This window comes from Lepidochelys olivacea, assembly GCF_965140295.1.
Source record: "Lepidochelys olivacea isolate rLepOli2 genome assembly, chromosome: 2".
Taxonomy (NCBI): domain Eukaryota; kingdom Metazoa; phylum Chordata; order Testudines; family Cheloniidae; genus Lepidochelys; species Lepidochelys olivacea.
The window spans coordinates 30,456,851-30,484,466 of record NC_140412.1 but is presented as its reverse complement, the minus strand read 5'-3'; the positions used below and the strand labels follow the sequence as shown (position 1 = coordinate 30,484,466).

Here is a 27,616-nt window from a genome sequence, read left to right as displayed (position 1 = left end):
CTGGCACCTGACCAAAATGACCAATGAGGAGACAAGATACTTTCAAAGCTGGAGGGGGGAGAGAAACAAAGGTTCTCTCTGTCTGTGTGATGCTTTTGCCAGGAACAGAAAAGGAATGGAGTCTTAGAACTTAGTAAGTAATCTAGCTAGATATGCATTAGATTCTGTTTTGTTTAAATGGATGATAAAATAAGTTGTGCTGAATGGAATGTATATTCCTGTTTTTGTGTCTTTTTTGTAACTTAAGGTTTTGCCTAGAGGGATTCTCTATGTTTTGAATCTGATTACCCGGTAAGGTATTTACCATCCTGATTTTACAGAGGTGATTCTTTTACTTTTTTTCTTCAATTAAAATTCTTCTTTTAAGAACCTGATTGCTTTTTCATTGTTCTTAAGATCTAAGGGTTTGGGTCTGTGTTCACCTATGCAAATTGGTGAGGATTTTTATCAAGCCTTTCCCAGGAAAGGGGGTGTAGGGTTTGGGGGATTTGGGGGGGAGACGTTTCCAAGCGGGCTCTTTCCCTGTTATATATTTGTTAGACGCTTGGTGGTGGCAGCAATAAAGTCCAAGGGCAAAAGGTAAAATAGTTTGTACCTTGTGGAAGTTTTAACCTAAGCTGGTAAAAATAAGCTTAGGGGGGTTTTTCATGCAGGTCCCCACATCTGTACCCTAGAGTTCAGAGTGGGGAAGGAACCTTGACAATAACACATTGAGACATTTTCTAGTCCCCGAGTTAAGGTTTATAATATCTTTATATTGGGTTTGGAGAATGACAATTTCATTCATATGCATACAGTGAAACAATTATTTTGTTTTAAGATACTGCTTCATTTATTCCCTATCCATAATAAAATCCAAAGGTGAAGGTGTGAATCATTTACTGTCAATGCAACATTTTAGCGCTTCCAAGAATCTTACTAGGCATGGTGATAACTGAAGTTATCTATACAGGCCAAACTATATATTCAAAGTTGGGCTTTTACATCTATATTTGTCCCTTGTTTAAAAGAGGCATGCTTTTCAGATATGCCACATGCCCTATGTCTCTAGTTAAATCAATGGAAGAATATCTTATGAACAGATTACTTTTATTTAGGTGCCTAAATATGGCTTTAGGTGCCTAACCTGGGTGTCTTGTTTGGGCCTGTTGGTACAAAGTGTCATTTCATTTGTACAAAGAAAAGGTTCTAAAATCTGCTACAAAGAAATTTGGGTTAAATAAGTTACTTCTATAAAATCAATTATACAGTGAAAAATGAGAAAACAGGCTTTTAAAAGACATTATAAGTGAGTATAAGACCTCAAATTTAGATTTTATTTTAAAAAGGTTTCTATGTTCATGTAAATGTTTTCATGTTTCTATTTTAGTTTTAATTTCAGTGAAGACCTTTTAAATTCCATCTCCTGAATTTTGCTCATGAATGAGTACCTGAAAATAAAAACAATAGGAACTAAAATGAAACTGCCCAGTTTAATTTCATAGTTCAGTCTGAGTGAAATGCAAACAGCAAACTAATTGTTAAGTGGTGAAAAATAAAATTAGATGTAGAAAATGTGTTCTGTTTAAATAGTCAAATTTTCTATAAGTAATTCCCAGGATGATTTTTAAACATATATGCTTTGTTTTGACAATGTCCCTTTATTTATTTTTTCATATTCAGAGCAACCTCCAAATCTGTAAACATTTGTAATCATACCTTTACATATTGGTGGTGGATGGCTCCATTGCCTATTAGCCTGACACTGCGCTTTTGTTGGCCCTTGCATGGCATATCCAGTATTACAAGAGAAAGTCACAACATCATTGAAGTTGAAACCATTTCCACTTGTTCTTCCATAAATCGGACTACCAGGATGGCCACAGCTAACAGCTAACATCAGGAAAAAACAAGAGAGTGAAGAGCATACTGCTGTCACTTTTCATGGTATCATGTAATAGTGATGATTACTTAGTAGAATTCTAAAGGTCAGATCTTATGAGGTACCGAGTGCCCCCCCAAGAGGTATTTAAAGCTGTCAATTCATTTGATCTTAATGGGAACTAAACGAGCTTAGTATCTTTCAGGAGGTGCTGAGCACTTTGTGGGGATCAGGCCCTTATTTTCTAAACATGATAAAGAGCTTACAACTAAAACTGTATCTCAAAATTCTCCTTATTTTTTTTCTTTCTGAATGGCATTTTAATCGGTTAGGAATGTATGGTACAAAAGGTTAATCATAAAATATCTGTCCATGGTGCCTAATCATTTAGCACAGTGCATTTCCAATGTCAAATGGTCATGATCATTACATCTAAACAAGCAGTACTATAGAAATACATAATAAAATTATGAATGTCATTAACAATATAACTGATAGACAAATAAAAGAGAAATCAATATTTTTGTCTACTTCTATTAAGCTATGAGTTTACAGTACTAACACTTCTAGACATCTATTGTAACATTATGGACAATTGCAATGTTTAATGGTATGTCTTTCATTGCTACAATCCTTTAGTCAACCTCCTTGCCCTTTTCTGATGTATTGTACTGCACAATTCCACTGTGTTCAACAAAACAGCTTCTATAATTGGTTGTGAAGAACGAAACTATGTTCACCTTCTTTACTGTTAGCAATGACCCAGGAGCAATTATTTTTCAGTTCTGCTGTTGATGTTAACCCAGTGCTTTGGAAATTCCTGTTGAACTATGTTTCATTCTTGCTTTAAAGATTATTGACAAATAAACTCGTTCCCTAATGTCCAATACTTATTTCTATCTTGAACAAAAAGAGTAGTGGCATTAATCCATTGCTGAATGATTACAAATAGGAACAGAACAATGAGGTGTGTGTTTGTGTGTGTGTGTGTTTCTGTACTTTATTTATAATTTATTACTATTAACTACAGTAATAAAGTATTATTTTCAGAAACCTCTATCATAAGTAAATCAAATGACAAATGAACAACTTAGGTAATGGGATAACAACAGAACTGGTTCCACTGTGATTAGTTGAGATTTTTATGGCCAGGGCTTTCTATTATAAAGCTCTAGGTATATGAAAAAGAGGGTATTGTCAGTAATATTAGAATAATTTCAATACTATAATATCAATTTAACACTAATTATGAACCACAGTTGGCATTTCCACAATTACTTTTCATATACACTCTTATGAAAGGGACAAGCAGTCTCAGAAGGGACCATTTTAAATAAATAAGTAAGTAAATAAATAAATAAATATGCATAATACCAATTTTTTGCATCCCTCTCTTTTTCACCATAACCCAAGTTTACTAAAAAGAATATATTTAAAGAAGAAGCTTGTTTTTTCTCATGTGAGGTTAACTTATGTAACATGTTAACCTAGTTAACATACATGAAGACCCTCATTTTCATAAAACACTATTGATTAAATAAGTAATAAAATCTCAGTGAAAATTAAACAAGTTTCTTGATGTGAACATTTCTGTCTTCAATGCTAACAGTATAATTTGAGATCTAACAACTCTTTCTACTGATCAATAGTAAATACACATAAACTTTCAGGTAAGATCCTCAAAAGCATTTTCAAAAGTGACATAGGCACTTATGCTCCTTAGTCCCCCACTGATATTCAGTAAGCCAGTCTCTGAGGGGCCAGATTTTCAAGGGTATTTAGGGGCCTCAAGATGCAGATGAACATCAAGTGGAATTTTCAAAAGCTTCTGGGTGCCTAATTCCTATTGATTTAAATAGGAATTAGGTGCCTACGCTCTATAGGAGTCTGATCTTTTAAAAATCCGGCCCTAAATCACCTTTGGAAATCAAAATGGAACTTGGGCACTTGTACAATAAGCTAATGTAAGCAGTAAACATATTGCACAAGTAAGATATCTTTCGTCATGCTTACTTACGCACACAGGATGGAAGCTGACCAGACCAATTGTGATCTTGTTGGCATATTCGTACAGAAGAACCAATCAAGCGAAAACCAGGGTTGCACTGGTACACAACTGTGTCTCTGTACCCATAATTCTCTCCAATCACTTGACCATTGACTATGAGATCTGGAACACCACAGTGGCCAGCTGCAATTTTCAAATTATGGTAACAAAACCAAAAATTACTATGATTCAGAATACATATGATAATATTTAAAATATCCCTCTTAATGAAAAATAATCTACTTCTTTACATTTAAAATGAATATTTTTAACAAGGTTTAACTTCTCAATTTCTTTAATTGATTTCATTCAAATTATAATTTGTAAGCCGATGGAAAACAAACAACCAAATACTTCTTTCATACATAAAAAGATCATGTCTAAAAATTAGAAATGCAAATCAAACAAACAAAGAGCTTCTGTGGTATTTTTACTATCAAATTTGCATTCCAGAATTTCAAATTGAGGCATCTACCCCTTTCAACAACAACAAAAAGGGATAAATTCTTCCCTGGAATAAGACCACTGGCTTCAGTGTATTTGGGCCAATATGCGTAATTGATACCCACAAGAAAAGATTGGTGGTTTTTAACTAACATTTTAATTAGAGCCAGTCAAAACTCTGAATTTCTGTTCAACTCAAAATTGTATAAAAACCAAACAAAAATTCCAATACTTCCCATGGAATGCAAATTCTGAAAAAAATGGTTCAGGTCAATCAAAATTTCAATTTTGATAAAAATCAAAACAATTCTTCTAATCTTGACTTTTTTGTTATTATTTTATAATTTATAATATAATAGAAGTTTAATAAATTTATAAACAATTTAATTTTGACACAAAAATTGAAACATTTTATTCTGATAAGTTTGAAACCTTCCATTTTAACCTTACTGATTTTTTTTTCATTTTCTAAATGGAATTTTGTCTAAATCAAGAAGTTCCCAGAGAAAGTTTTGATATTGACAAAACAGCATTTTCCAGTGGAAAAAACATTTGACCCAAACATTTTCACCATCTCTACTTTTAATTGATAAATAGTGGAGATGCAAAATCCCACCTGCTTTTTTTCTCTCATTTATTTTCTTCTCTCCTCTTTCTTTTCTTTCATTGGTTCATTGTTTTCTTTTATACCTGAGTTTTCTTATATTTAGACATCTGGTCAGCAATAATTAAAAACAGCTGAGAGAGAATTGTAGATAATTTAGCTGCCAAACTCTACTAAGCGTCTACTGAGCATGTGTGAAGTGTGATTTTTCAAAGGCTTATAACTTGACCAAATTTTGGTGAATTTTCACGGGAATAGAAAAGGCACATCCCTGAAACCACACAACAAAGTTTTATTTACCTCATTTTCCTCTTGGAAATGGCTGGTTTTGCTGAAACTTTCCAAAAAGAAATCATACCCCTGTCATGGAAAATTTCAGCCTGAGTGAGTAAAGTTTTGCAAAGTTATATGTAACCGAAAATGAAGTCTTATAATGGAAACCAGCGTGCGATTTTAGTTATAGTCATTGCTGCCAGTGCCACTTATAATGCAGTACAAGGACTTATTACCAAACTGAGATACACTATAATTTCTTCCCTTAAGTACACTATGTGTGCTTGAGAAATATTCTCTATTTCCCTAAACGTAGCTGAAGGAATTACAAATGCATTCACATGTACAATAAATGTGAGCAAGTTCTAGTTATCTTTGCTATTTAATTAAATGTTGTGCACTAAAATATGAGTTGGTCAGCAAATGCCCTGTTACTGAAAATAAAATAAAGGAAGATAGTTATTTTCTACTTTATTAATGACTATACTGGGTGAACCTCAAATTATGTTAGTGTCTCCCTCCCTGACCATGCAGCCATAAGATAGCAACAATCTTGAATTTGTACCATATAAGGTGCAAATACATGGCCCCCTATGGAAAGGATGACAGTGAGAATGAACCATATGTGACAGGTATTAGCCACGTTGCTTAAAGCTAAACTACTGTAAGGTGCTCAGACGGTATGGTGATGAGGAACTAAATATGGAATAGATTAGACCAAGTATTCAGATAGTAAAGAAGCATCTCAGAGGCTGCACCACCTGTGTAATGCAGTACAAAACTCACGAAAAGGAAAGATAAGGTCAGGCAAGAGGTATAGACAGTGCATTAGCCAGTGCAGTATTGCCAAGTCCAAGTATTCAAAAATAATGAGTCAGGCCCCACAAAATCACAAGGTTGCTTAAAAATCATGAGGATTTTTAAATTATTATGTTTTGGATTCTATTTATTTGCTATTAGGTTTCTGAGCGTTTAGGATGCATTCAAGTCACATTTTCAGAATTTTCTCTCCTTTTCATTCTTTTAAAAAAAATAAAAGCTGAAATTCTCTTGTAATCAGTTGCCTCCAGCAGCTGATGCTTTAAGAAACAACAAGGAGACTGATGGCACCTTAAAGACTAACAGATTTATTTGGGCATAAGCTTTCGTGGGTAAAAAACAAAAGCTTATGCCCAAATAAATTTGTTAGTCTCTAAGGTGCCACCAGACTCCTTGTTGTTTTTGTGGATACAGACTAACACGGCTACCGCCTGATGCTTTAAGAAAGACACCATATACTGTGAGACTCACCATAATATCATCAAAATTCACAACACTGCTAGTGAATGAATTCATGCATACCACTGATCCAGTTGCACAACACCCTTCCTAAGCAAGGAGTAGAGGCCCACATCTGCTATTGTTCCCCATGCTGTACTAGGGACAAGAACAACTGCATTCCTTGTCATATGTTCCTGAAATAATGCCCCTGTTATAAAAGTCTGCTTCAGGGTCCCTGTTGAGTTTCCAGAAAAACTGTATTTTGTTCTAGTTTTGTTTTAGTAGGTTTTATAGACTTGGCCCCAGAAGGCCCAACCCACCAGGCCTTCCTGTTACCAGGGGGAGGAGAGAATATTGAACTGGCAAGATTCTCTCCCCATCAATGGGAGTTCACATCAAACAGGTTGCAGGGGACCAGATTTTATGCCACCTGTAAGCTACTTTTGGTTGCCTCAACATTTTACGCTCTAGCTGCAGTAAATTTCATTTTACGGTCTATCAAGAAAATGCTTTTCTAAGGCATGTGGGGTAGCTACAGTCTGGCCATGCTGAGGGGGAGTAAACTATGTAGAAGTGCATGAAAGGAAAAACAACAACAAACAAATGGACACAAAACAACAACAAAAAACTAAGGAGCTTAAAAGAATGGTAACCTACCCTCCCCACAGAGAAAACAGAGCTGTTAACCAATATTTAATATTAAAATTTTAAATAAATACTACTAAAATGGGTATTAGTAACAAAGAGTACACTCTTCTCTGAGCATCCCCTTTCTTTTAGCTTACTGAAGTTTTATCCTGTGTCTGACTTCTGAATGGTTTAACCCTCTTCAAGAAGATGAAATAAGGAGCCTGTCCCACAAAGAGCAGCATGGGAAGGACAGAAACAGAGCAAAAGACCTAAGCACAAGGAAGACCTGGCTCTATCTCCCTGGCAAAACAGTACTGAAGCAATTAAATAAACCACTCTAGGATCTGGGTGCAATTTCTGGAACTGTGCATACATGTCACAGGAAATTTGCATGGCTGTAACAGAGAAAATTCATTTTAAATCTATCCCAGTCTAGCAGTGGTATCTGAACACAGTTTGAGAAAGGTTGAAATGTCCTAAAAATTTCACAGATCCTGCCAGACTAGCTCCTCCTAACTCCAAAATTGCTCTCACCCTACCTTTCAGAGATTCCGAGGCCCTGTGGCTTAATTATGCCTTCCTACTTCCAATTAGGGAACATAAAAAATGTTACATGACTAATTTTGAAATATTGACCATTCAGGAAAAAAGACATGTATTGATTCAGTTGTCCTCTATGAATAGTACAGCCTACTTTCACCCCAATTGCTGAGTGTTCAGAAGCAGGGCCGGCTCTAGGCACGAGCAAACCAAGCACGTGCTTGGGGTGACACTTTTCAAGGGGCAGCACTCTGCCCCCCCTTTTATTTTTTGCGCTTGGGGCAACAAAAAACCTAAAGCCGGCCCTGTTCAGAAGCATATCTCGCTCCCAGCTGAAGTATCCCAGAGCAGAGGTTGTGGTGAAATCAGGCTGTAGGGCTTCAGAAGTGAAAGGATCTAGGTCCACAGCTAGAAAAAAAATATGAAGATAGTTCTACTATTCTAGAATCCAAAGGCAACTAGCTATCATACATGCTAAAACCCCCTCAATATAGCATAATATGTCATACTAACATGACACCTTTATCTGATAATCTAAAAATAAGCCAAAAGTATTAGGGGCTAAGTCCTGAAGGTTTTACCCAGTTTTTACCCATTATTTACTCGGCCTTCAGTAGAAATTTTGCCTGATGAAGAGCTGAGTGAAAGATAGGTGAAGACTTTTAGGATCAGCCCCAATTAATAAATTCTGAAAACACCATCTGTCAGGCAGGAACTGATGATAAACTACATACTGATGGTATCTGTCTTCTTGTTTTTAAATGTGGATATTACAGAAAATGTCCTGTCAGCACAGACATACATAGTTCCTGCATATTCTGATAAGAGAACCTCTATAGCCACTGCTAAAATCTACACTCATTTATAGGCACATCCATCTCAGCCCTAACAAAGGCAAACACTCACTAGTGTATTCCAGAAGGTGGGGTTTTTTTTAATTTTATTTATTTCCCCCTCTTAATCCCACACAACCACAGATTTGGCTTCCTTTACAAAATAAATGGAGAGAAACCAAACCAAACCAAACCAAACAATATAAGAAAAGCCAGAATGAACTCCTTGGTTTTGATTTTCTGTATTGCAAGCTAATATATAGGCTGCCAAAATGAAAGGAAAAAATTCAGAAAAGGAGGGGCTCTTCTGAAAACTTTCATTTACTGAAGTTCCCATAACCAAGGAAACTACTTTCTTTGTCTGTACATCTTTGAGAATGGCTGCCTCATTATACAGGCAAAAAAGAGACAAAGAAACAGGTTTTAAAATGAAAATACTACGACTAAAATTTGGCAAACTTGCAAGAATAATTTTTACTTCTCTTCTCTTCTAGTCTTTTTTCTTTGATTCCCTTGAGACTCAAGCTATTTTAATGATTATTACCAGATTTCTTCTTCTTTTGTCATTTTGTGTTAAAGTGACTGTGATGGAAAGAATCCCAAAGTGCCCATTTGATATTTATAAGAATGTGAGCATACCAATAGCTGCATTTTCCTCTCTCTCTCTCATGTACACACACACACATTTTTATTACCACTTCCATTGTTAATGGCCTTTCAGAATTTCCATCCTAACCTTTGTTTTCAGGGCTTCCTGACAGGAAAGGTGTGATTCTTTTTTCTTTTATTAACAATGTTTGAAACAAATCTATCTGGACATTTTAAAGATATAAAAGTACAATTCAGTGTAGAAGCTAGTGTTTCTTTGTACTCCAGTCTCTCTCACTCTTTTTTTTAATGGAAAGTTTTTATCGCATTTAGCCTACAATATGGATAAAGTTTTTGGTCTGGGAAAAAGTACAAATTGTTTTGTTTAGTAAAATAGATGTCGCACATGCACAGTAACTTTTTTTGCCATTAAAAAAACAAACAAACAGTTACTTACCTGTTCTGTAATTGTTGTTTTTTGAGATGTGTCACACTTGTCCATTCCAATCTTGGTGTCTCTGAGGCCAGGGCATGGCCACTGGAACCTTCTTCCCCCAGCAATACCTTCTAGGTGGCTTGAGCTCCCCATGGCGTGGCACACCACTACATTCAGTATGAAGGCCAAAGCCACCCTTAGCCCTGCTCAATTCCTTCTTGCTGAAACTCCAATATAGAGCAGTAGTCACAGAATGGACATAAACAACATGTCTCAAAGAGCAACAGTCACAGAACAGGTTAGTAACTGCTTTTTCTTCTTCAAGGGATTACGTGTGTGCGTTTCACTCTTGGTGACTCACAAGCCACAGAAGAAGAGTCTATTTTAATACAGATTGGAGAACAACTCAACGCCCTTTAGCATTGTCTCTGGAATCTTGCCCAAAAGGCCAATTGTGACCTCATCAACTGAGCTGTGACTGTGTCATGCAGAGTGACACTAGCCAACCTACAGCACATGCATATACAGGATGCAACCAAGAAGAAATTCTCTAAATGGAAAGTGATTGACCTCTCTCTCTCTGTCAGCGACTGCTATGAACAGCTGGGATAATTTACAAAAGTGTCTGGTTCAATCTAGATAAAATTGAAAGGATCTTCTGACATCCAAGATATGCAAACATTCTTCCGCCCTTTTTGTATTGTGACAAAGTTCCTCCACTACCTTGGTGGGTTTTGCACTTATTGGCGGATTTGCTCGCCTTGGAGCTTCACGGCACCCTTTAGTTTGGCTGTTTTCATGAACCCACAGTCCAGGTCAACTCCTCCTGTGTCTGACCAGGAGTTGGGAGGTTTGGGGGGAACCTAGGCCCGCCCTCTACTCCGGGTTCCAGCCCAGGGCCCTGTGGAATGCAGCTGTCTAGAGTGTCTCCTGGAACAGCTGTGTGACAGCTACAACTCCCTGGGCTATTTCCCCATGGCCTCTTCCCAACACCTTCTTTATCCTCTTTATCCTTTATCCTTTTTAAAACCCAGGTGCCCTGATTAGCCTGCCTTAATTGATTCTAGCAGCTTCTTGATTGGCTGCAGGTGTTCTAATCAGCCTGTCTGTCTTAATTGTCTCCAGAAGGTTCCTGATTGTTCTGGAACCGCCCCTGTTACCTTACCCAGGGAAAAGGGACCTACTTAGCCTGGGGATAATATATCTGCCTTCTATTATTCTCCTGTAGCCATGTGGCCTGACCCTGTCACATATCCCGCCGCCCCCCTCCCCCTCCCCCGCTCAACACTACGGGGTTGGGTAACTTGGGACGTCAGGCAGTGTACTCTTGACAAGCCATCTGCATTGCCTTGGTGGCTTCCAGCCCAGTGTTGTATGGTGAATTGGAAAGGTTTTAGGGACAGGAACCACCTGGTCACCCTTGCATTCTTCTCTTTATTTCGCTGCATCCACTGGAGGGGTGCATGGTTGGTCACAAGGGTAAACCGTCGTCCCAGAAGGTAACAACGTAGTGTTTCCATGGCCCATTTCACAGCTAGTCACTCTCTTTCAACCACGGCATACTTCTGCTCTCTTGGGAGAAGTTTCCTACTGAGGTAGAGGATTGGGTGTTCTTCATCTCCGAACATCTGCGATAGGACAGCTCCCAATCCTACTTCAGATCCATCTGTTTGTAAATTGAATTCTTTGTTGAAGTCTGGGGCGATAAGCATGGGGTTATTGCAGAGGGCTGTTCTTAGATCCATGAATGCTTTCTCTGTGGCATCTGTCCACTTCACCATGTCTGGACCCCGGGCTTTTATCAGATCTGTTATGGGACTCGCTCTGGTAGCAAAATGGGGACTAAATCATCGGTAGTACCCCACCACACCCAGGAATGCCCGGACTTGCTTTTTCTGATTCGGCCAGGGCCAATTTTGGATAGCCTCTAGTTGGTTTAGTTGGGGCTTGACCATGCCTCTTCCTACAATGTAGCCAAGGTATTTAGCTTCAGCTAGCCCTATAGCACACTTGGCTGGGTTGGCTGTGAGGCCAGCCCATCTTAGCATGTCCAGAACTGCTTCCACCTTTCCTAAGTGGGTTTCCCAGTCGGGGGTGTGAATAATCACATCATCCAGGTATGCTGCTGCATAACTGGTATGGGGCTGTAGGAGCTTGTCCATAAGACGCTGGAAGTTGGCAGGTGCCCCATGCAGTCCAAAAGGAAGAACAGTATATTGAAACAGACCCTCTGGTGCAGAGAATGCCATCTTTTCTTTCGCATCTTTGGCAAGGGGAATCTGCCAGTATCCCTTTGTTAAATCAAGGGTGGTCAAAAATCAGGCATTGCCCAGGCGGTCAACTAACTCATCGATATGGGGTATGGGGTGTGCATCGAATTTGGATATCTCATTCAGCCTGCAAAAGTCATTACAAAACCTAGTGGTGCCATCAGGTTTGGGCACTAACACAATCAGGCTTGACCACTGACTGTGGGACTCTTCGATGACTCCCATCTCCAACATCCTTTTTACCTCTGCCTTGATCTCCCTTTTTGCTGCTGGGACCCGATAGGGCCTTAAAGTTACCTTTGCCCCAGGGTCTGTGATAATGTGGTGATATGCTTCGGTGGTCCGGCCTGGTTTGGTTGAAAACACATCCTGGTATCGGTTGATCATCTCAGTTACCTCCTTCTTCTGGTTTGGTGTCAGATCAGTGGATATCCTGATCTGCTCCTGCATGTTATTTCCCTGGATTGGGGTCTCTCTTGGGCCACTACACACTCCTCTCATTGGTGCCAAGGCTTTAAGAGGTTAATGTGACAAATTTGTTCTTGTTTCCGGCGTCCTGGCTGCCGCACCTTGTAGGTTACTTCCCCCACGGGTTCAACCACCTCATAGGGCCCCTGCCATTGGACAAAATGCTTGCTTTCTGCTGTGGGTACCAACACCATCACCTGATCCCCTGGTTGGAACTGTCGGACTTTTGCCTGGCGATTGTAATGGGTTTGCTGGGCCCCCTGCGCCTTTTCCAAATGTTCTGGTACAATAGGGGTGACCCAGGCTATCCGTTCTCGCATCTGCAACACATGGTCAATTATGTTTCTCCCTTCACTGGGTTCCTCTTCCCAGATTTCTTTTGCGATATCTAGTATGCCATGGGGGTGGCGTCCGTATAATAATTCAAAAGGGGAAAACCCAGTTGAGGCCTGAGGTACCTCCCGGATTGCAAACATAAGATAGGGTAGTAGGGTGTCCCAATCTTTCCCATCCCGACTTACCACTTTCCTTATCTTTGCCTTGAGGGTTCGGTTAAACCTTTCTATACCAGCCCATCAGTCTGCGGATGATAGACTGAAGTTCTCAGGGTATGTATATGGAGCAGTGTACAGAGGTCCTTCATTAGCTTCGACATAAATGGGGTACCTTGGTCTGTTAATATCTCCTTTGGTAGCCCCACTCGGGCAAAGATCCCAACCAACTTTTAGCTATTGTTTTAGAGGCCATGTTCCGCAGGGGGTCGGCTTCTGGGTAGCGAGTAGCATAATCCAGAATGACAAGTATATATTGCAAAAAGAAAAGGAGTACTTGTGGCACCTTAGAGACTAACCAATTTATCTGAGCATAAGCTTTCGTGAGCTACAGCTCACTTCATCGGATGCTGTAGCTCACGAAAGCTTATGCTCAAATAAATTGGTTAGTCTCTAAGGTGCCACAAGTACTCCTTTTCTTTTTGCGAATACAGACTAACATGGCTGCTACTCTGCAGTATATATTGGTGGCCCCAGGCTGTGTTCTCCAGGGGTCCCACTACGTCCATGGCTATTTGCTCAAAGGAGACCTCTATGATGGGAAGGGGTACTAAAGGTGCCCTCAAGCGGGGATGGGGACTGTGCAGCTGACACTCCGGGCAGGACGCACAGTACCTCCGCACTTCTTTATGTACTCCGGGCCAGAAGAATTGTCACAGAATCTGTGCAAGGGTCTTCTCTACCCCCAATTGCTCCCCAAAAAGATGACTATGGGCCAGACTTAATACAGCATTCTGGTGTTTTTGAGGTACTAGGATCTGCTGTACCTTCTGCCCCTGTACTGGTGCAACCCAGTATAAGAGATTCTTCTTCATTATGAAGCACGGTCCTGGTCCCTGGGTTTTCCCTTCCATGGGGACCCCATCTATTTCGGTCACCTCCTTCCTAATGTTGTCGTACCTTGGGTCTTCAGCCTGGCCCCGTCCAAAATTTCCTCTCTCGGGGCTAATCTGCCTGAGATCTAGGGGGCCAGTCTCTGTTGCCTCTACTGGTTCAGAGGCGTTAGGGTGTGGGTCAGACTCGGGTGCTTCTCCCTCCTGGGTGGCCTCCTTTTCAGCTGCTCGGGTCCGCTTACCTATGAGAACGACCCTCTGGCTTTGGGCCAGTATTCGGGTTCCCAAGGCCTTAGCTGCCCTTCTTTCCCTTTTCATCTTTCTACGCTGTCTGGGAGTGGAGAACAAATCTGGGGATATTTCAGAGAAGGTTGGGGGTTGACAGTCTACTGTGGATGCCTCACTACTTTCAGGGCTTCCCCCTTTCTCCAATTCCCGAACCAGGAGTAAGTCTCGAAACCCTGGGAAGTCCCTCCCTATAAGCACTGGGTATGGGAGTTTAGGGATTACACCTGCTGCTACCTCAATAGTGTTCCCCTCAATCTCGATTTTTACTGGGATGGTGGGGTAATAACCAACTGTCCCATGGACGCATGTTATCCCCATACACTTAGCCCACAGCAGCTGACTACGCTTCAGGAGCTTCCCCAAGACAAGCATGATAGCACTCCCTGGATCAACCAGTGCTGTGGTCTCTACCCCATTTAGCTTCACTGGTCTGGTGTACATATGTGGGGTTAATGAGACGACCACAAGATGGATTAGGGAGCATGGGTCTGCCCAGTTTCCCAGATTACACTGCATAGACTCCTCGGCATTGGGACACTGTGCAGCTATGTGTCACCACTCCCTGCAGGCCTAACATCTGTATGGAGCCCTAGGCATTCCCCCGTCTCTTGGTTTGGGCAGTCTAACATCACGATCCTCTTTCCCCTCAGTACTCCGACTCTTTGTGGTTTCTGGTGGGCCTTCAGCCCCTCTCTTTTTCCACCTGGGCTCTCCTGGTGGCCCAGTCACCCAAGCTCTAGGGCTTGGTGATGCTAGTTTACCCCAGGGTGCTTCTTCCTTAACTGGTCGGGTCAGCTCCCTCGCCATCCTTTGCCTTTCTACCAGTGCAACAACCTCGTCATAGGTGGAGGGTTCATTCTGGCTTACCGAGACGCGAAGGTCTGGCGGTAGTCCTCTCATGTACCGGTTGATGACAAGAACCTCCAGTATCTTCTCTGGACTCTGGGACTCAGTTTGTAACCACTTTCATTCAAGATGGATGAGGTCATATAATTGGGACCGCGGGGTTTTGTTTTCCTGGTATCTCCACTCATGATATCGCTGGTCCCGCACTGCGGTCCTTACCCCAGATCTGGCCAGGATCTCTGCTTTCAGCTGGGGGTAGTCTGCCGCAGCCTCTTCAGGCAAATCATATTCGGCCTTCTGGGTCTCCCCACACAGGAATGGAGCAAGGATGCCAGACCACTGTTCTTGGGGCCAAACCTCCTGCAGAGCTGTCCTCTCAAAGGCCAGGAGGTATGCCTCTAGATTATCCTCCCGCATCATTTTCTGCAGCCAATTGCTGGCCCGCATGATCTGCGTCCCATCATGGGCGCGGTTCAGCTCTGTAAAGGCCTTTAGCTCGTTTACCACTTCCCGCAACATAGCCCAGTCTTGAGCAGTCTGGTCCATCAACAGGCGATTAGTCTCTTGCTGCAGCCGCACTGCCTCCTGTTGGGCTGCTGCCTGGACATGGGTAGCCTCCTGCTGGGCAGCCGTGGCTTGTATCAGTGCCTGCACTACCTCTTCCATTGTCGTGAAAAAAAAGAAAAAATAGACCCTCTCCCCCTTTTTTTTCCCTCCAAACACCCTCCTTCTTCCGCCGCGCTGTGGACACAAAATCCCACTTCTAAAACCAGTTGTAACAAAGTTCCTCCTCTACCTTGGTGGGTCATGTGCTTACAGGTGGATTTGCTCACCTTGGAGCTTCATGCCAGCCCTTAGTTTGACTGTTTTGATGAACCCACAGTCCAGGTCAACTCCTCCTGTGTCTGACCAGGAGTTGGGAGGTTTGGGGGGAACCTAGGCCCGCCCTCTACTCTGGGTTCCAGCCCAGGGCCCTGTGGAATGCAGCTGTCTAGAGTGCCTCCTGGAATAACTGTGCAACAGCTACAACTCCCTAGGCTACTTCCCCATGGCCTCCTCCCAACACCTTTTCCATCCCCACTATAGGACCTTCCTCCTGGTGTCTGATAATGCTTGTACACTTCAGTCCTCCAACAGTCCGCATTCTCACTCTCAGTTCCTAGGGCCTCTTGCTCCCAGCCCCTCACAAGCACACAACAAACTGAAATGAGCTCCTTTTTAAAACCCAGGTACCCTGATTAGCCTGCCAGCCTTGATTCTAGCAGCTTCTTGATTGGCTGCAGGTGTTCTAATCAACCTGTCTGTCTTAATTGTCTCCAGAAGGTTCCTGATAGTTCTGGAACCGCCCCTGTTACCTTACCCAGGGAAAAGGGGCCTACTTAGGCTGGGGATAATATATCTGCCTTCTATTACTCTCCTGTAGCCATCTGGCCTGATCCTGTCACAGTATATGGGTCTGCCCAGTTGTGAGCAGAAATCAGGCAAATAAATTGGCTGATTAATGTGGAAAGGGGAAACCACCTTTGGGGAAAACTTCAGATGAGGGCGCAGGTAAACCTTATCCTTAAAACAGATTGTATATGCAGTCCCCAACATTAATGCCTGCAGCTCCCCTATCCTTCTGGCCAAGGTAATGGCCACCAGAAAAGCCATCTTCATTGAAGGAAGCAGGAGAGAAAAAGGTGGCCAATGATTCAAATGGGGGACCCCAAAGCCTTAACAATAGTAAGTTTAAATCCCATGAGGGAATAGGGTTTTGCATTTGAGGATATGATTTAACTAAGCAGTTTAAAAACCTAAGGGACATGTCATTGGAGAAAACAGTCATTATCCACCTTAGGATGGAAAGCTGAAAGTAGTGTCAAGATATACTTTGGTGGAACTAACTGCCAAATCTTGATGTTTCAGGTTTTATAAGTAGTCCAGAACATGTTGAACTGAAGAACTCAGTAACGCCCCATTTTGGTGAGACCAGATGGAGCTATGCCTCTATTTAGCAAGGTAAGTAGCTTTTGTTGAAGGCTTTCTACTATATAGCAGGATCTTTTGAACCTCTTTCAAGCAAGACTGCTCTCTAGTGGAACATCTTTGCAGTTATGTGAAGGGATTGTAGGCTCAGGTGAAGAAGGCAACTGGGATCCTGGGAGATTTGTTCCTAGTCCAGTGGAAGTGAAATTGGAAGTTTCACTGACAGCGCCAGGAGAGTGGAGAACCAGTGCTGGGGGCCACGCCGGTGTTATAAGTGTGCCTGTCCTGGTCTTCTCTTATTTTTAGCAATAATCTGTGAATGAGCAGGACTGGTGGAAGAGAGAAGAACGGCATGCTTGACCACATTCGTAAAACGGCATCTGTTATGGCATGTAAAATGTGGCCCTGTAGGGAACAGAACTTCTGACACTTTTTGTTGGACTTCGTCGCAAGTAGGTCTATTTGGGGAAACTCCCACTGTTGGAAGAAGTATCTAGTCACATCTAGGTGAACAGACCACTTGCAATTTGTAAATTACTCCTTGGGGAATTCTGCAACACTGTGCAATGCAGAAGTTTGCAGAAATTAACATTGTGCACACATAATTTCCTTTCCTCACAGAAATGGGCTGCAGTGCTGCTCAGCAGAGCCCAACTTAGAAGACACTGCTGAGGAGAGAGAAAGAGGGAGCTAGAGAATTCCTGGCAGCTGCAGTTCCCAGCATGCCCTGAGGGAAGGAGAGGGTGGCACACAGTAAACTCTGTGCAGCCTGGATCTGACCATCAGGCTGTTTCTCCCTCTGCAGCCCTTGGATCGGGGGAAGGGGGACAGGTGTCTGGCCAAAGGGGGCGGCCCGCAGCTGGCCTCTGGAGGGGAAGGGGTGCAGGTATCTGGGATGAGGGGTCCTGCGGCTGGGCTCTGGGGAGGAGGGGATTCAGGTGTATTGGCTACTGGGAGCACAGGTGCTCTCTGGGGAGGGGGAAGGGGGCAGAGAAACAGGAACTGGGTTATCACAGGGGTTTCTTTAACTCTCTACTCCTGGGGGGAAATTTGTGTGTTTTTTTATGGTTACAGACATATTTCCTGACAGGTATTTTGAAATAAATTACCAAAACAATTGAAACTGGTGTTATTATGTAGTGTTATTTTGACAAATAAATTTTGCAGAATTTTAAAATATTGTGTGCAGAATTTTTTTGTTGTTATTGCAGAATGCCCCCAGGAGTAGTATATGATCTGCTCTGGTGGCCTGCTAGGTCATTCTGCATGCCCTGCAAGTAAGATTTTTCTAGATCTACTGAGTTGGGAATATTCCCAGAATAAATTAATTTCTTGACATAGTGGAGAAGAGTGGACACCCATCTGCTTGTTGAGGTAAAATATTGCTGTTGTGTTGTTTGTGACTACTAATAGCCTGCCTCCCCTGATCTGCGATAGAAATACCTGGCACACCTGTCTGACAGCTTTCAGTTCCCGGACACTAATGTGTAAAGGTAAGTTGTCTGAGGACCACAGACCCTTTGTTTGTAGAGAACTTAGGTGGGCTCACTATTCTAGGGCCAAAGCATGTCATTAGTGTGAGAGTCAGTTGCAGGTGGGCAATGGAAAGCCTACACATGCCTTGGCTGGATTTGTCCACCATTCTAGGGAGATGAAGACATGGGAGAGCACACTTATCACCGAGTCTCACTGATAGTGGCTTGTTGAGTAGACTGATGACAACCAGCCCTGAAGAATTTTGAGTCAGTCTGAAGTATTGAACCATATAGGTGCAAGAAGCCATGTGACCTAGAAGCCTCACATAAATTGTTTGAGGCTTTTTGGAGTATTTTAGTTTAGTATTGTCACAGGACAAGATAACCATATAAGAGGGGTTCAAGCCTAGCTCTGCACTGTTGCTTGTTTATACATGGAACAGGGGTATTGTGGGGCTGATTATTCCCAGGACATATGGGGACTATAAGCCTTACAGCAATGTATGTTGCGGGGAAAAAAAGGAGAGATATAAGATAGACAGATCCCTTTTGTCTGGTTGGTGAGAGGCCCAACAGGAGCAGGAGCTGCTTGCAGGCCATCCCAGTGAGGGAACCTGCAGAGAGAAAAGTCACCAATGAGCTGTTCAGTGAGAGGAAAGACAGAGGAAGGAGTCAGACCTGTTGTGGACAGTTTGGAACAGGCTAGTCAATCTATCCTGAAGAAAAAAAAACATGGATAGGAATCATTTCCTCTATAATTTAAAAACTATTTGTATTATATTCTCATTCTTATATGTCCCTCATTACTGTACTATCTGAGGGCCTTCCAGAAATACAGCAAATGATGTGACTAGCATATTTGTGTGAGCCTTCATTAAACTAGACCCCACAAGGGGGGGGGTATTCAAACTCCAGGGGCAGGTTTTAATTCCTGTCATAATAAACTGAATACTGTTTCATCTTGAATGTCTGATTTGGTGCATAGGGATGAGTGGACAGAAAATAGTGTTATAGCCATTGAACGGGAGGGGAGGAAGACTCCGTTTTGGAGCCTCTTCAGGAAATCAGTAAAACATTGAGTGATCTTATTATGGATTTTGTAATGTTACATAGATAATTAATGTATTTGAAAATTATCTTGGATAAAAGCTGTGATAGTTACACACTTGGCCTTCCTTGAGAACTTGAGGGGGATATTAATTTGTTTGTGGTTTTATTAATAACTTTAATCCTACTCTTCAAGTCTCTAAAATATTTCATATTTCAGCTAAAAATATTTTTCCTGTGATTCTTGCTAAACTGATCCTACATTCTGCTATTGCCACTCTGGTATTGTTGAGTGTTTGATTTTGAATGGTTGATGAGTTATATTTGAAAAATATTACTACTCCCCCCCCCCAAGTTAAGAAAGTACATATTTTCCCAGATAGTGCTAAAAACTCATTTATATTTTAAAAAGAAAAAAATGTATTCTTTTATTCTTTGGCTTTTAAAGCATTGGTTATTTTTTGCTCCTAAACTATGGCTTTACAAAGATCAGAAAAAATAATCTTTTCTTAGAATTTGCTGATTCTAGTGAATTTTATCTTCCACAGAAGGTAGTACCTGAATTAGACAAAGAAGGGAAACTCTTTCTTTGTTGCCATGGATTCAATTACTTGTTTTTGTCAGTTGATTACCTATACCTTACTTTATTTTGATTCATCAAGCAGAAAAAAGAATATATATGCAATATTTCTACTTACAGATGTAGCCAATGATTTTCGTTTAGTGTTCTCTTATTGGATGATGTTATGATTAACATGTTATGTCACATATAATCATTGTATGTTAGAATAAAGTTGTAGATTATAGAAGTATAAGTGAACACTAAACTAAAATCATTGGCTACATATGCATGAAACCGTGCAGTTCGAAATTATATATTGTGGCAGAGCTCTGACCTTGTCCCCGTGGGTCCCGCTCTTCTACTGTGACCCTCCATGTAGCCTTTCTCTCTCTAGCACGAGGGTTACAGTCCACTGAGTTCTTTTCGTCATAAGCCAGCAAGGAAGTTGGTGAGAGAACCCCCACAGTCTCTGTTTTCCCTATGGGCTTTTTCCCAAACAGTTTAGCCTCCTGTCCTGACAGGGGCCAGTCTTCCCCTCCCAGGAGGTGTTTCTTTAGTGTCGGGTTGTGGGGAACCCAGGCCCACCCTCTACTCCGGGTTCCAGCCAAGGGACCCTAATAGCAGCAGCTGTTGGCAGCCGACCTTTCACTTCCAGAGTTTCTACATTTTCCTGGGCCACTTCCCCACAGCTCTCCCGCTTCCCTCTCTTAACGCCTTCTTCACCCTTACCTTAGGGCTCCCTTTCCAGTGGCTTGAGGTTCTCTTCATTACCCAGCACTTCAGCCACACTTCCTCTGGTTCCCTGGCTCTCTTTGGCCTGACTGGAGCGAGCCCTTTTATAGTATCAGAGGGGCCTTAATTAGAGTCAGGTGTTCACATTAGCTTAACGGCCTCACCTGACTCTTTGCAGGTTAATTGGAGTCAGGTGTTCTCATTAGCCTGGAGCAGCCCCTGCTCTGGTCAGTCAGGGAACAAAAAACTGCTTATCCACCGGCCAGTATATCTGCCTTCTATTACTTTGCTATACCCAACTGGCCTGGGTCTATCACTATATATATATATCCAATGTGTAAATATAAATATTACATATTTTAAAGAGGTGTGGATAACTAATTATTTTGAGTCAAAATAGTTTATATGTTTAAGTTTATAGTAATGTTCTTTCTGACTTTTAATTTACTCATGATCAATTATTGTATTTGAAAATTATTTTTTAAAATATCTGCTGTTCTTCACCTATAGATATTGCTTTACATCCATAACTGCAGGGAATGTCAGTGTTGTAAAAAAAAGGTACTAAAAAAGGTTTCATATAAACTGAAGTACAGCAATCCATTTCCTCCATCAAAATTTTTGCTTTTTTCCCTGAGGAAAGAATACAACTAAATCTTTCATTCACCTGGTTATAAACAGTGTATTCAATAGAAATCTCTATTTCTGATACTTCTAAATGTTTCTCCAGTATTTATCATAGAGATTTTCCCCCACAGAAAATGTTTTCACTTTCTCTGTATTGAAAGAATCCAGTAAAATTGTGAGAGGCATTCTGTAAACTCAGAGATACAGTAGTCACAGTTTTATCTCTGTCACTTTAAACTAACAATTTGAAGTGTGTTTTTCCACATTACTACAAAACTTGCAAAACATTTCATTTATTGCTAAGATCTCCATACTAGACCTGCTTGAGGTATTTTTCTAAATGTTTCGGAACACTGTCTTTTCTTAGAAGTGCTCTGTTATCCCATCCACATTAAATCAGACTCACCTATTCCTCCTTAATGGACAATTTAGCTCCAACACTGCAAAAAAAATGTTTTGTGAGCAAACATACTAATTAACAAAATGAATTTCCTATAGCCATTCCCTTTTGCATTCACCTTCTGTGAATATTTGAACCATTGAGGTAATTCATTAATACGAATATTCACACAATACAGCATTGCACTTGAAATATTCAAGATGAGATGGGACTCAGTTCAATATAGGAGGAGGGACTCTGAATATTCATTGTCATAGCCCTGGCACAGAGGCAACTGGACTACTTATACAAGGGAATTACCACACCCCTTGCAATTAGAACTGTGCAATGAACCCAGGAGGCCTGTCTAAGTTACAGCAGTTTCTCAAGGTTAATTTATAGGCTTCAGGACTAAAGACCCTCAATAACGGTGTAATGCAGCCCCAGCACCAAAATGACACTTCTATGTCCAAAATGCTTTCAAAGAGCTTGCAATGGGAGCCTCTGAGGGTGTCTCACAGCTCTCTTCCACAGTGCCTGCATTGTGCATAATCCTTCCCCAGCCAGAAATGGGACTTTTAGATCCCCTTTATGCCTCACCTGCCCTTCCATTAGGTGATCTCACACCATATCTGCATCCAGACAATAAATCTTACAATAGCCTATTTTTTTCTAGAAAGGATGTGTTGGACACCTATGTGTCCCACATAGGTAAAGGTTTATTTGTTTCTTAAACATCCTAATTCTACTTATCAGCTACCTCTCCCTAAGTGTATCTACAATCACTTCTCCTGGTAAATAAAGTTACACTGATCCATTATGTGAACAGAAACAAACAAAACCAATGTATGACATCCATAACCAGTGACAACCAACACAGCTTGGGCTCTCTGTTACCATTGCTATTTGGAAGTGTTTTCCCTTGTGCTGAGCAGTGTATTGGTAGGGGTGTACAATAATCTTATAGTTTACATTATATTATCGTTATTTGTGGTGCTGTAAAGTTTTGTTATGTATTGCAATTTGCACTAGCTGGTTGGATTCTCTTCTCTAACGGATCAAGTTCAGTGCTGCATGGTTGTTGGATGTATAGTAATTGTTTTGGTCCTGGGTTACACAATTTTTGTAAATTTTTGCAATTTTTATGCCGCTGGAGGCGACATGAAGTTTTCTAACAGGGTGATTAAATTGTAAGTCAGTTTTAGGTAAATATGTTGGGAAATGGTTGCAGTCCCCAACGTGGCTGCTTGGGGGAAAGGCATTGCTTTATGCAACAGGACTGAAACAGAACCCATGCATCTGAGGAAGTGGGCTGTAGCCCACGAAAGCTTATGCGCTAATAAATTTGTTAGCGTCTAAGGTGCCACAAGTACTCCTCCTCCCCACTTTTAAATGTTTCCAGGGGATGGTTCTAAAGGAATCTCCAGACCTTAAAATGGAAGTACAGTTATAGTTATGTATTACAATGTTTAAGCTTTAACATCTGTTTCACTTCCAAGCATGTGCCTGGGGTTGACAGTGGCATACCAGATCCAATGTCTCATTTCCAGATCGACAGATTCCGGGAGCTGGCACCAGGAGCCATCAAGGAACCTAAAAGGATTCCACTAGCTCTATGGAACCTTGGCGCATGATGGTTGTCAGTGTAGCACAGAGGTTGGTGGCTCTGTGAACATTATGGAGCTATGGGAGGAGTTTTGATGTTTGTGTGCAATTGCAGGATCTGGAAGGCCTGTCACCAATATGACCCATTACATCTCCACTCGTCTTTGGCCCTTACATTTGTCAGTAGGCTGAACAATTACCCAGATCCTTGCAGCAGTTATTTAGTTTGAAGGTTTCTAATGGGGCACTCTTGAAGCACCAATCTTATGGAGGATACATGTTGGTCCCAATACTGTTAATATGCTTAGGCATCTGGTGCAATCTGGAACCCACATGTGACTGTGGACAGTGGCCTTATTCAGGACAGCATTTCTGGTAGCATTTTTTTTTTTTTTTTAGTTTTTCAGATAAGCGAGCTAATATCTACGTCCTGTAGGGATTCTTCTGGAAGGGCTTTGGAACTGAGAGATATACACCGGGGGGGGGGGGGGGGGAGGGGATTGGTTATATTAACCTTAAAAAAGTCAAAGATGGCTCAAGGACGCTGGGCTGAATTCATTAATCTGCAGGATGGTGGCAAGCCCTGGATCTGCCCTTTAGAGGCTGTGAGGGCATACACGGTGATAAGACCAGGGAGCAATGGACCCCTCTTTATTCACAATGATGGCAGTCCACTCACAATATACCAGGATGGGGAATGACACGGTTGGGGATCCCAGCACATGAATTTGGTTCCCACTCACTCAGGATTCCGGCAACAACAGCAGTGGCCCAGCTGGGTATGGGGCCTAGTGCAATTCACGCAATTGGGTATTAGGCATGCTGAAGCGTACAGAAAATATGCAAAACCCCAGGTGGGGGAATCCGTTTTAAATTTTCCATTGTGTTTTCAGTCCAAATGCTGGCAGACGGGCCTGTGGATCTGTGGGCATAGTACTGTTTCCTGGGCACAGCTTGGAGGTTTGCATCTGGGCCTCAGTGGTGAAGCAGTTCTGAGCTGCAAGGGAGGAGGGACACATTATGGGACCAGCAGATGCCCCTTTTGTACACTGTGGGGATCTGTGAGCTGACTTCAGATATAATTATGTTTCACATTGGGGAAAATGATTTGGGAATGTTTAAAGGGACAGATTTAATGACCAGATCTCAGAGGGACTTGGGGCAGATCATGGATCTTTTCCCAGGAATAAAAATGGTGTGGTCAGACATGTTGCGATGCAGGATAAGGAGAGGAACTGTGAAGCCCCCACAAGCCAAAAACACTAGGAGGTATGCGAATAGGGAGGTAGCCAGATTTATGGGTGCCATGGTGGCAGCCGGTCATTTCACATCTGGACATAGCATACGGTGCACCAGAATTATTCATTTCAGACTTGGAAGCTGACACGTTTTCAGCTGATATTAAAGGGGGCATTAAGAGATGTCTCAGGACCCAGCTAGTATGTGGGGAGGCAGACAAACTAGTTGCTGGTGCCTCCTTGTGGCAGATGTCCAGTGCAGGTACTCTATAGGGAAGGGATACAGGGATCAGATAAAATGGATTGGTAAAGAATTAAAAAAAGGTATTCTTTAAAGGAGCGGAAACAGGGGAGGAGGGGTTCAGCACTATAACTGGTATGGCAGGGAGCCATCCTCCTTCTTCATAGGCCCTCTGTAACCCTCATTTGAGGGGGGGAGATGGTGAGAACCCAGAAGTGGGTTGGCTGGGGTCCAGGATGGGTAAGGGGCATGGCTGACAGAAGCACCCTAGGTATATATTGAAATGATTATGGAATTACCTGCACTGTATATTTTTATCTGTTGGGTACTCACAGACATTTAAGAATAAAGTTGCAGCCTAATTAAATCGCACCCAGCGTCTGTTGTAGTTGTCTGAGTGTGAGCAACATTGCAGCTTGGCAAACAAAAGTGGGGAGGCTATGGGACCACTGTGGAGGAAAAAAGGATTAAACCGTGATTGGGAGATTTTTGAAATACCAGGTGCAATTGACTGAACATTTTATTTTATTTTTTCAGTGACAAGTATTAAATATACAACTATAAAGAAGTAAATATGAAAATAGAATACTAAATCAGAAATACAAAATAACTATTCCCATGCAGACAAAAAAAAAAGTTTATCCATCTCCCACAAAAAAGAGTAAATAAATAAATAATCAATCCAACATTTATATTTAAACAGAGGAAACCTACCTGGTACTAGTTTATACTACTAGACTTGCTTGCGATGAGCTAATTATGTTTTATGAACAAACCAACAAATGTAGACTAACTCCTCAGTTCTGCCCCATCTCCCCAAAGTTTTCCTGTAGCTTTTCCCCATGAAAAAAAATATTATTTCTCTCTCCCCCCTCCAGTGGCCTGGTTTTCTATTGCTAGTACCATTTCTAGTAATTTGGGCCACAGTTTAGGGAACCACTCAAGCAGAAGTTCACATCCATCCATATTCAGCAAAGCATGTGCCTAAGTTACATTGCATTCCATGGAAGCTTTGCGGAAAAGGAATGTTTTACTGAACTGGGGCCTTTCCCCCCTGTATAAAGTGGGTTTAAAAGGCCACCAGTCTGATCTGGCAATGATTCATAGCCACTTGGCACAAGTTCAAAAAGCTATGCCAGAAGTCAGATAATGGAGACTAGCCCAACCGCTTTTCTTCCTTCTCTCCTGTCATTCCTGTCTCCATCTCACCCAGTTTACTCACTCCCAGCTCACTTACCTCTTTTCCTTCCACACTGAATTAGCTACTCCCTCTTGCTTTCCCTCCCACTGCACACCCAGTTTCACAAAGTTTAAGGCCAGCCCCGGAGCACCCATGGAGTCGAAGCCTTTGGGCCAGATGGGACTCGTAGATCACCTAGTCTGACCTCCTCTGTATTACAGATGATTAAATTTCACCCAGATGCCCCTACATTGATCCCAATTACTTTAGTGAGACTAAAGCATTTCAATGTTCAGGAGACTAAACTGTTGGTGTGTCACTGTCAGAGAACAGGAGAGATCTGGGTGCCACCAATGCCTGAGGCCCATGCAATGTCAACGGAATTTATTAGATGAGATATACCCAGATGATGCCAGCAGGAGAGGAAGGTGAAAAGCCCAAGACCTCTGCAAATCTGACCTGGAGAATAATTCCCTCCCAACCCCAAATATGGTGATCAGTTTGACTATGAACATAGAATCATAGAACTGGAAGCGACCTTGAGGGGTAATCTAGTCCAGTCCCCTGCACTCAAGGCAAGACTAAGTATTATCTAGACCTTACAGGTGTTTGTCCAACCTGCTCTCAAAAATCTCCAATGATGGAGATTCCACAACCTCCCTAGGCAATTTATTCTAGTGCTTAACCACTCCGACAGTTAGGAAGTTTTTCCTCACATGAGCAAGAGACACCAACCAGGCATCTAAGAAAGAAGGTTCTCTGTACCACCTCACAGCACTGATTCACTCCATCCAATGCCCCATTTCCAGCTGTGTGCAAACTATGATGCTTCAAGAGGAAGATTCAAACAAACAAACAAACAGACAGACAGACAGACAGACAAACCAACCAACCAACCCACCCAGAATACATCTGTCCAACTGTGTACTGGAGAAAAAAGACCTCTGCAGATGACCACTGGAGCCCTGAAGCATGAGATTTGATTATTGTCTTTGCCTTAATGCAGAACTGCAAGTGCTTTGAGCTGTTGAGGGTAATACAGGCAATCCTGTTCTCCCCCTGGCTGACGAATGAAGGAGACAGTTGATAGATTACATGGTCAGAAAGTACTACCATGACCATCCAGCCCAAAACTGGATTAAAACGTACTGTTTAGAAAAAAATATCTAATCTTACTTAGAAGACTACACGCAAGAGTGAGACCACCACCACCACCACCACATCTGGCAAACTGTTTCAATGTTTAATTACCCTCTCCACTAAGAAATTACATCATTTCAATGTATTATTATTTATAACTTCACCTTCCAGACACTGGTTTTTGTTATGCCTTGTCTGTGAGATTGAAAAGTCCAGTTCTCTATTAACTCTTCTCTTTTATATCAGCTCATATTTCTCTCTCTCTACTATGTTCTGTCTTCTTTTGCCCATGTCCATGTCCATAGTTTGTTCTCTTGGCCAACCTTCACTTTACCTTCTCTCTTTTTGCCTTCTGGGACTGTCATAGCTCACTATTTGCCTCCCTCTATTTTTTTCCATTCTCCCCAAAGCCATCTGTTTACTATCTTTCCCACCTTAATTAATCAAATCTCTGTCTTTCAATCAATTCTCAGCATCACAGTTCCTTCAGTCAATACCAATTTACTCTCTGGGTAAGCAAATATAAAAGCATACTGGGGAACCTATCACAGTTTTGCAGGGGAAAAAACACTTCTCTCACAAACAGATGCAATTCAAAAAGCATCCAGCAGGGGCACTGCTCTGAGAACAACAATGTTGAGCGGGTGTTA

The 27,616-nt window shown here is 41.8% G+C and overlaps 1 protein-coding gene across 2 annotated transcripts in view; it reads right to left on the bottom strand.

The window, feature by feature from the left end:
- CSMD3 (CUB and Sushi multiple domains 3) overlaps window positions 1–27,616 on the bottom strand; it is a 1,240,207-nt gene that overhangs the window by 93,807 nt on the left and 1,118,784 nt on the right. For both annotated transcript variants that reach the window (XM_084620231.1, XM_084620232.1), the window contains 2 exons: window positions 3,879–4,052; window positions 1,699–1,872 (listed from right to left, as the gene is read on the bottom strand). In XM_084620231.1, coding sequence (XP_084476357.1) covers window positions 1,699–1,872; window positions 3,879–4,052 — 348 coding nt within the window. The remainder of the gene's footprint in view (window positions 1–1,698; window positions 1,873–3,878; window positions 4,053–27,616) is intronic.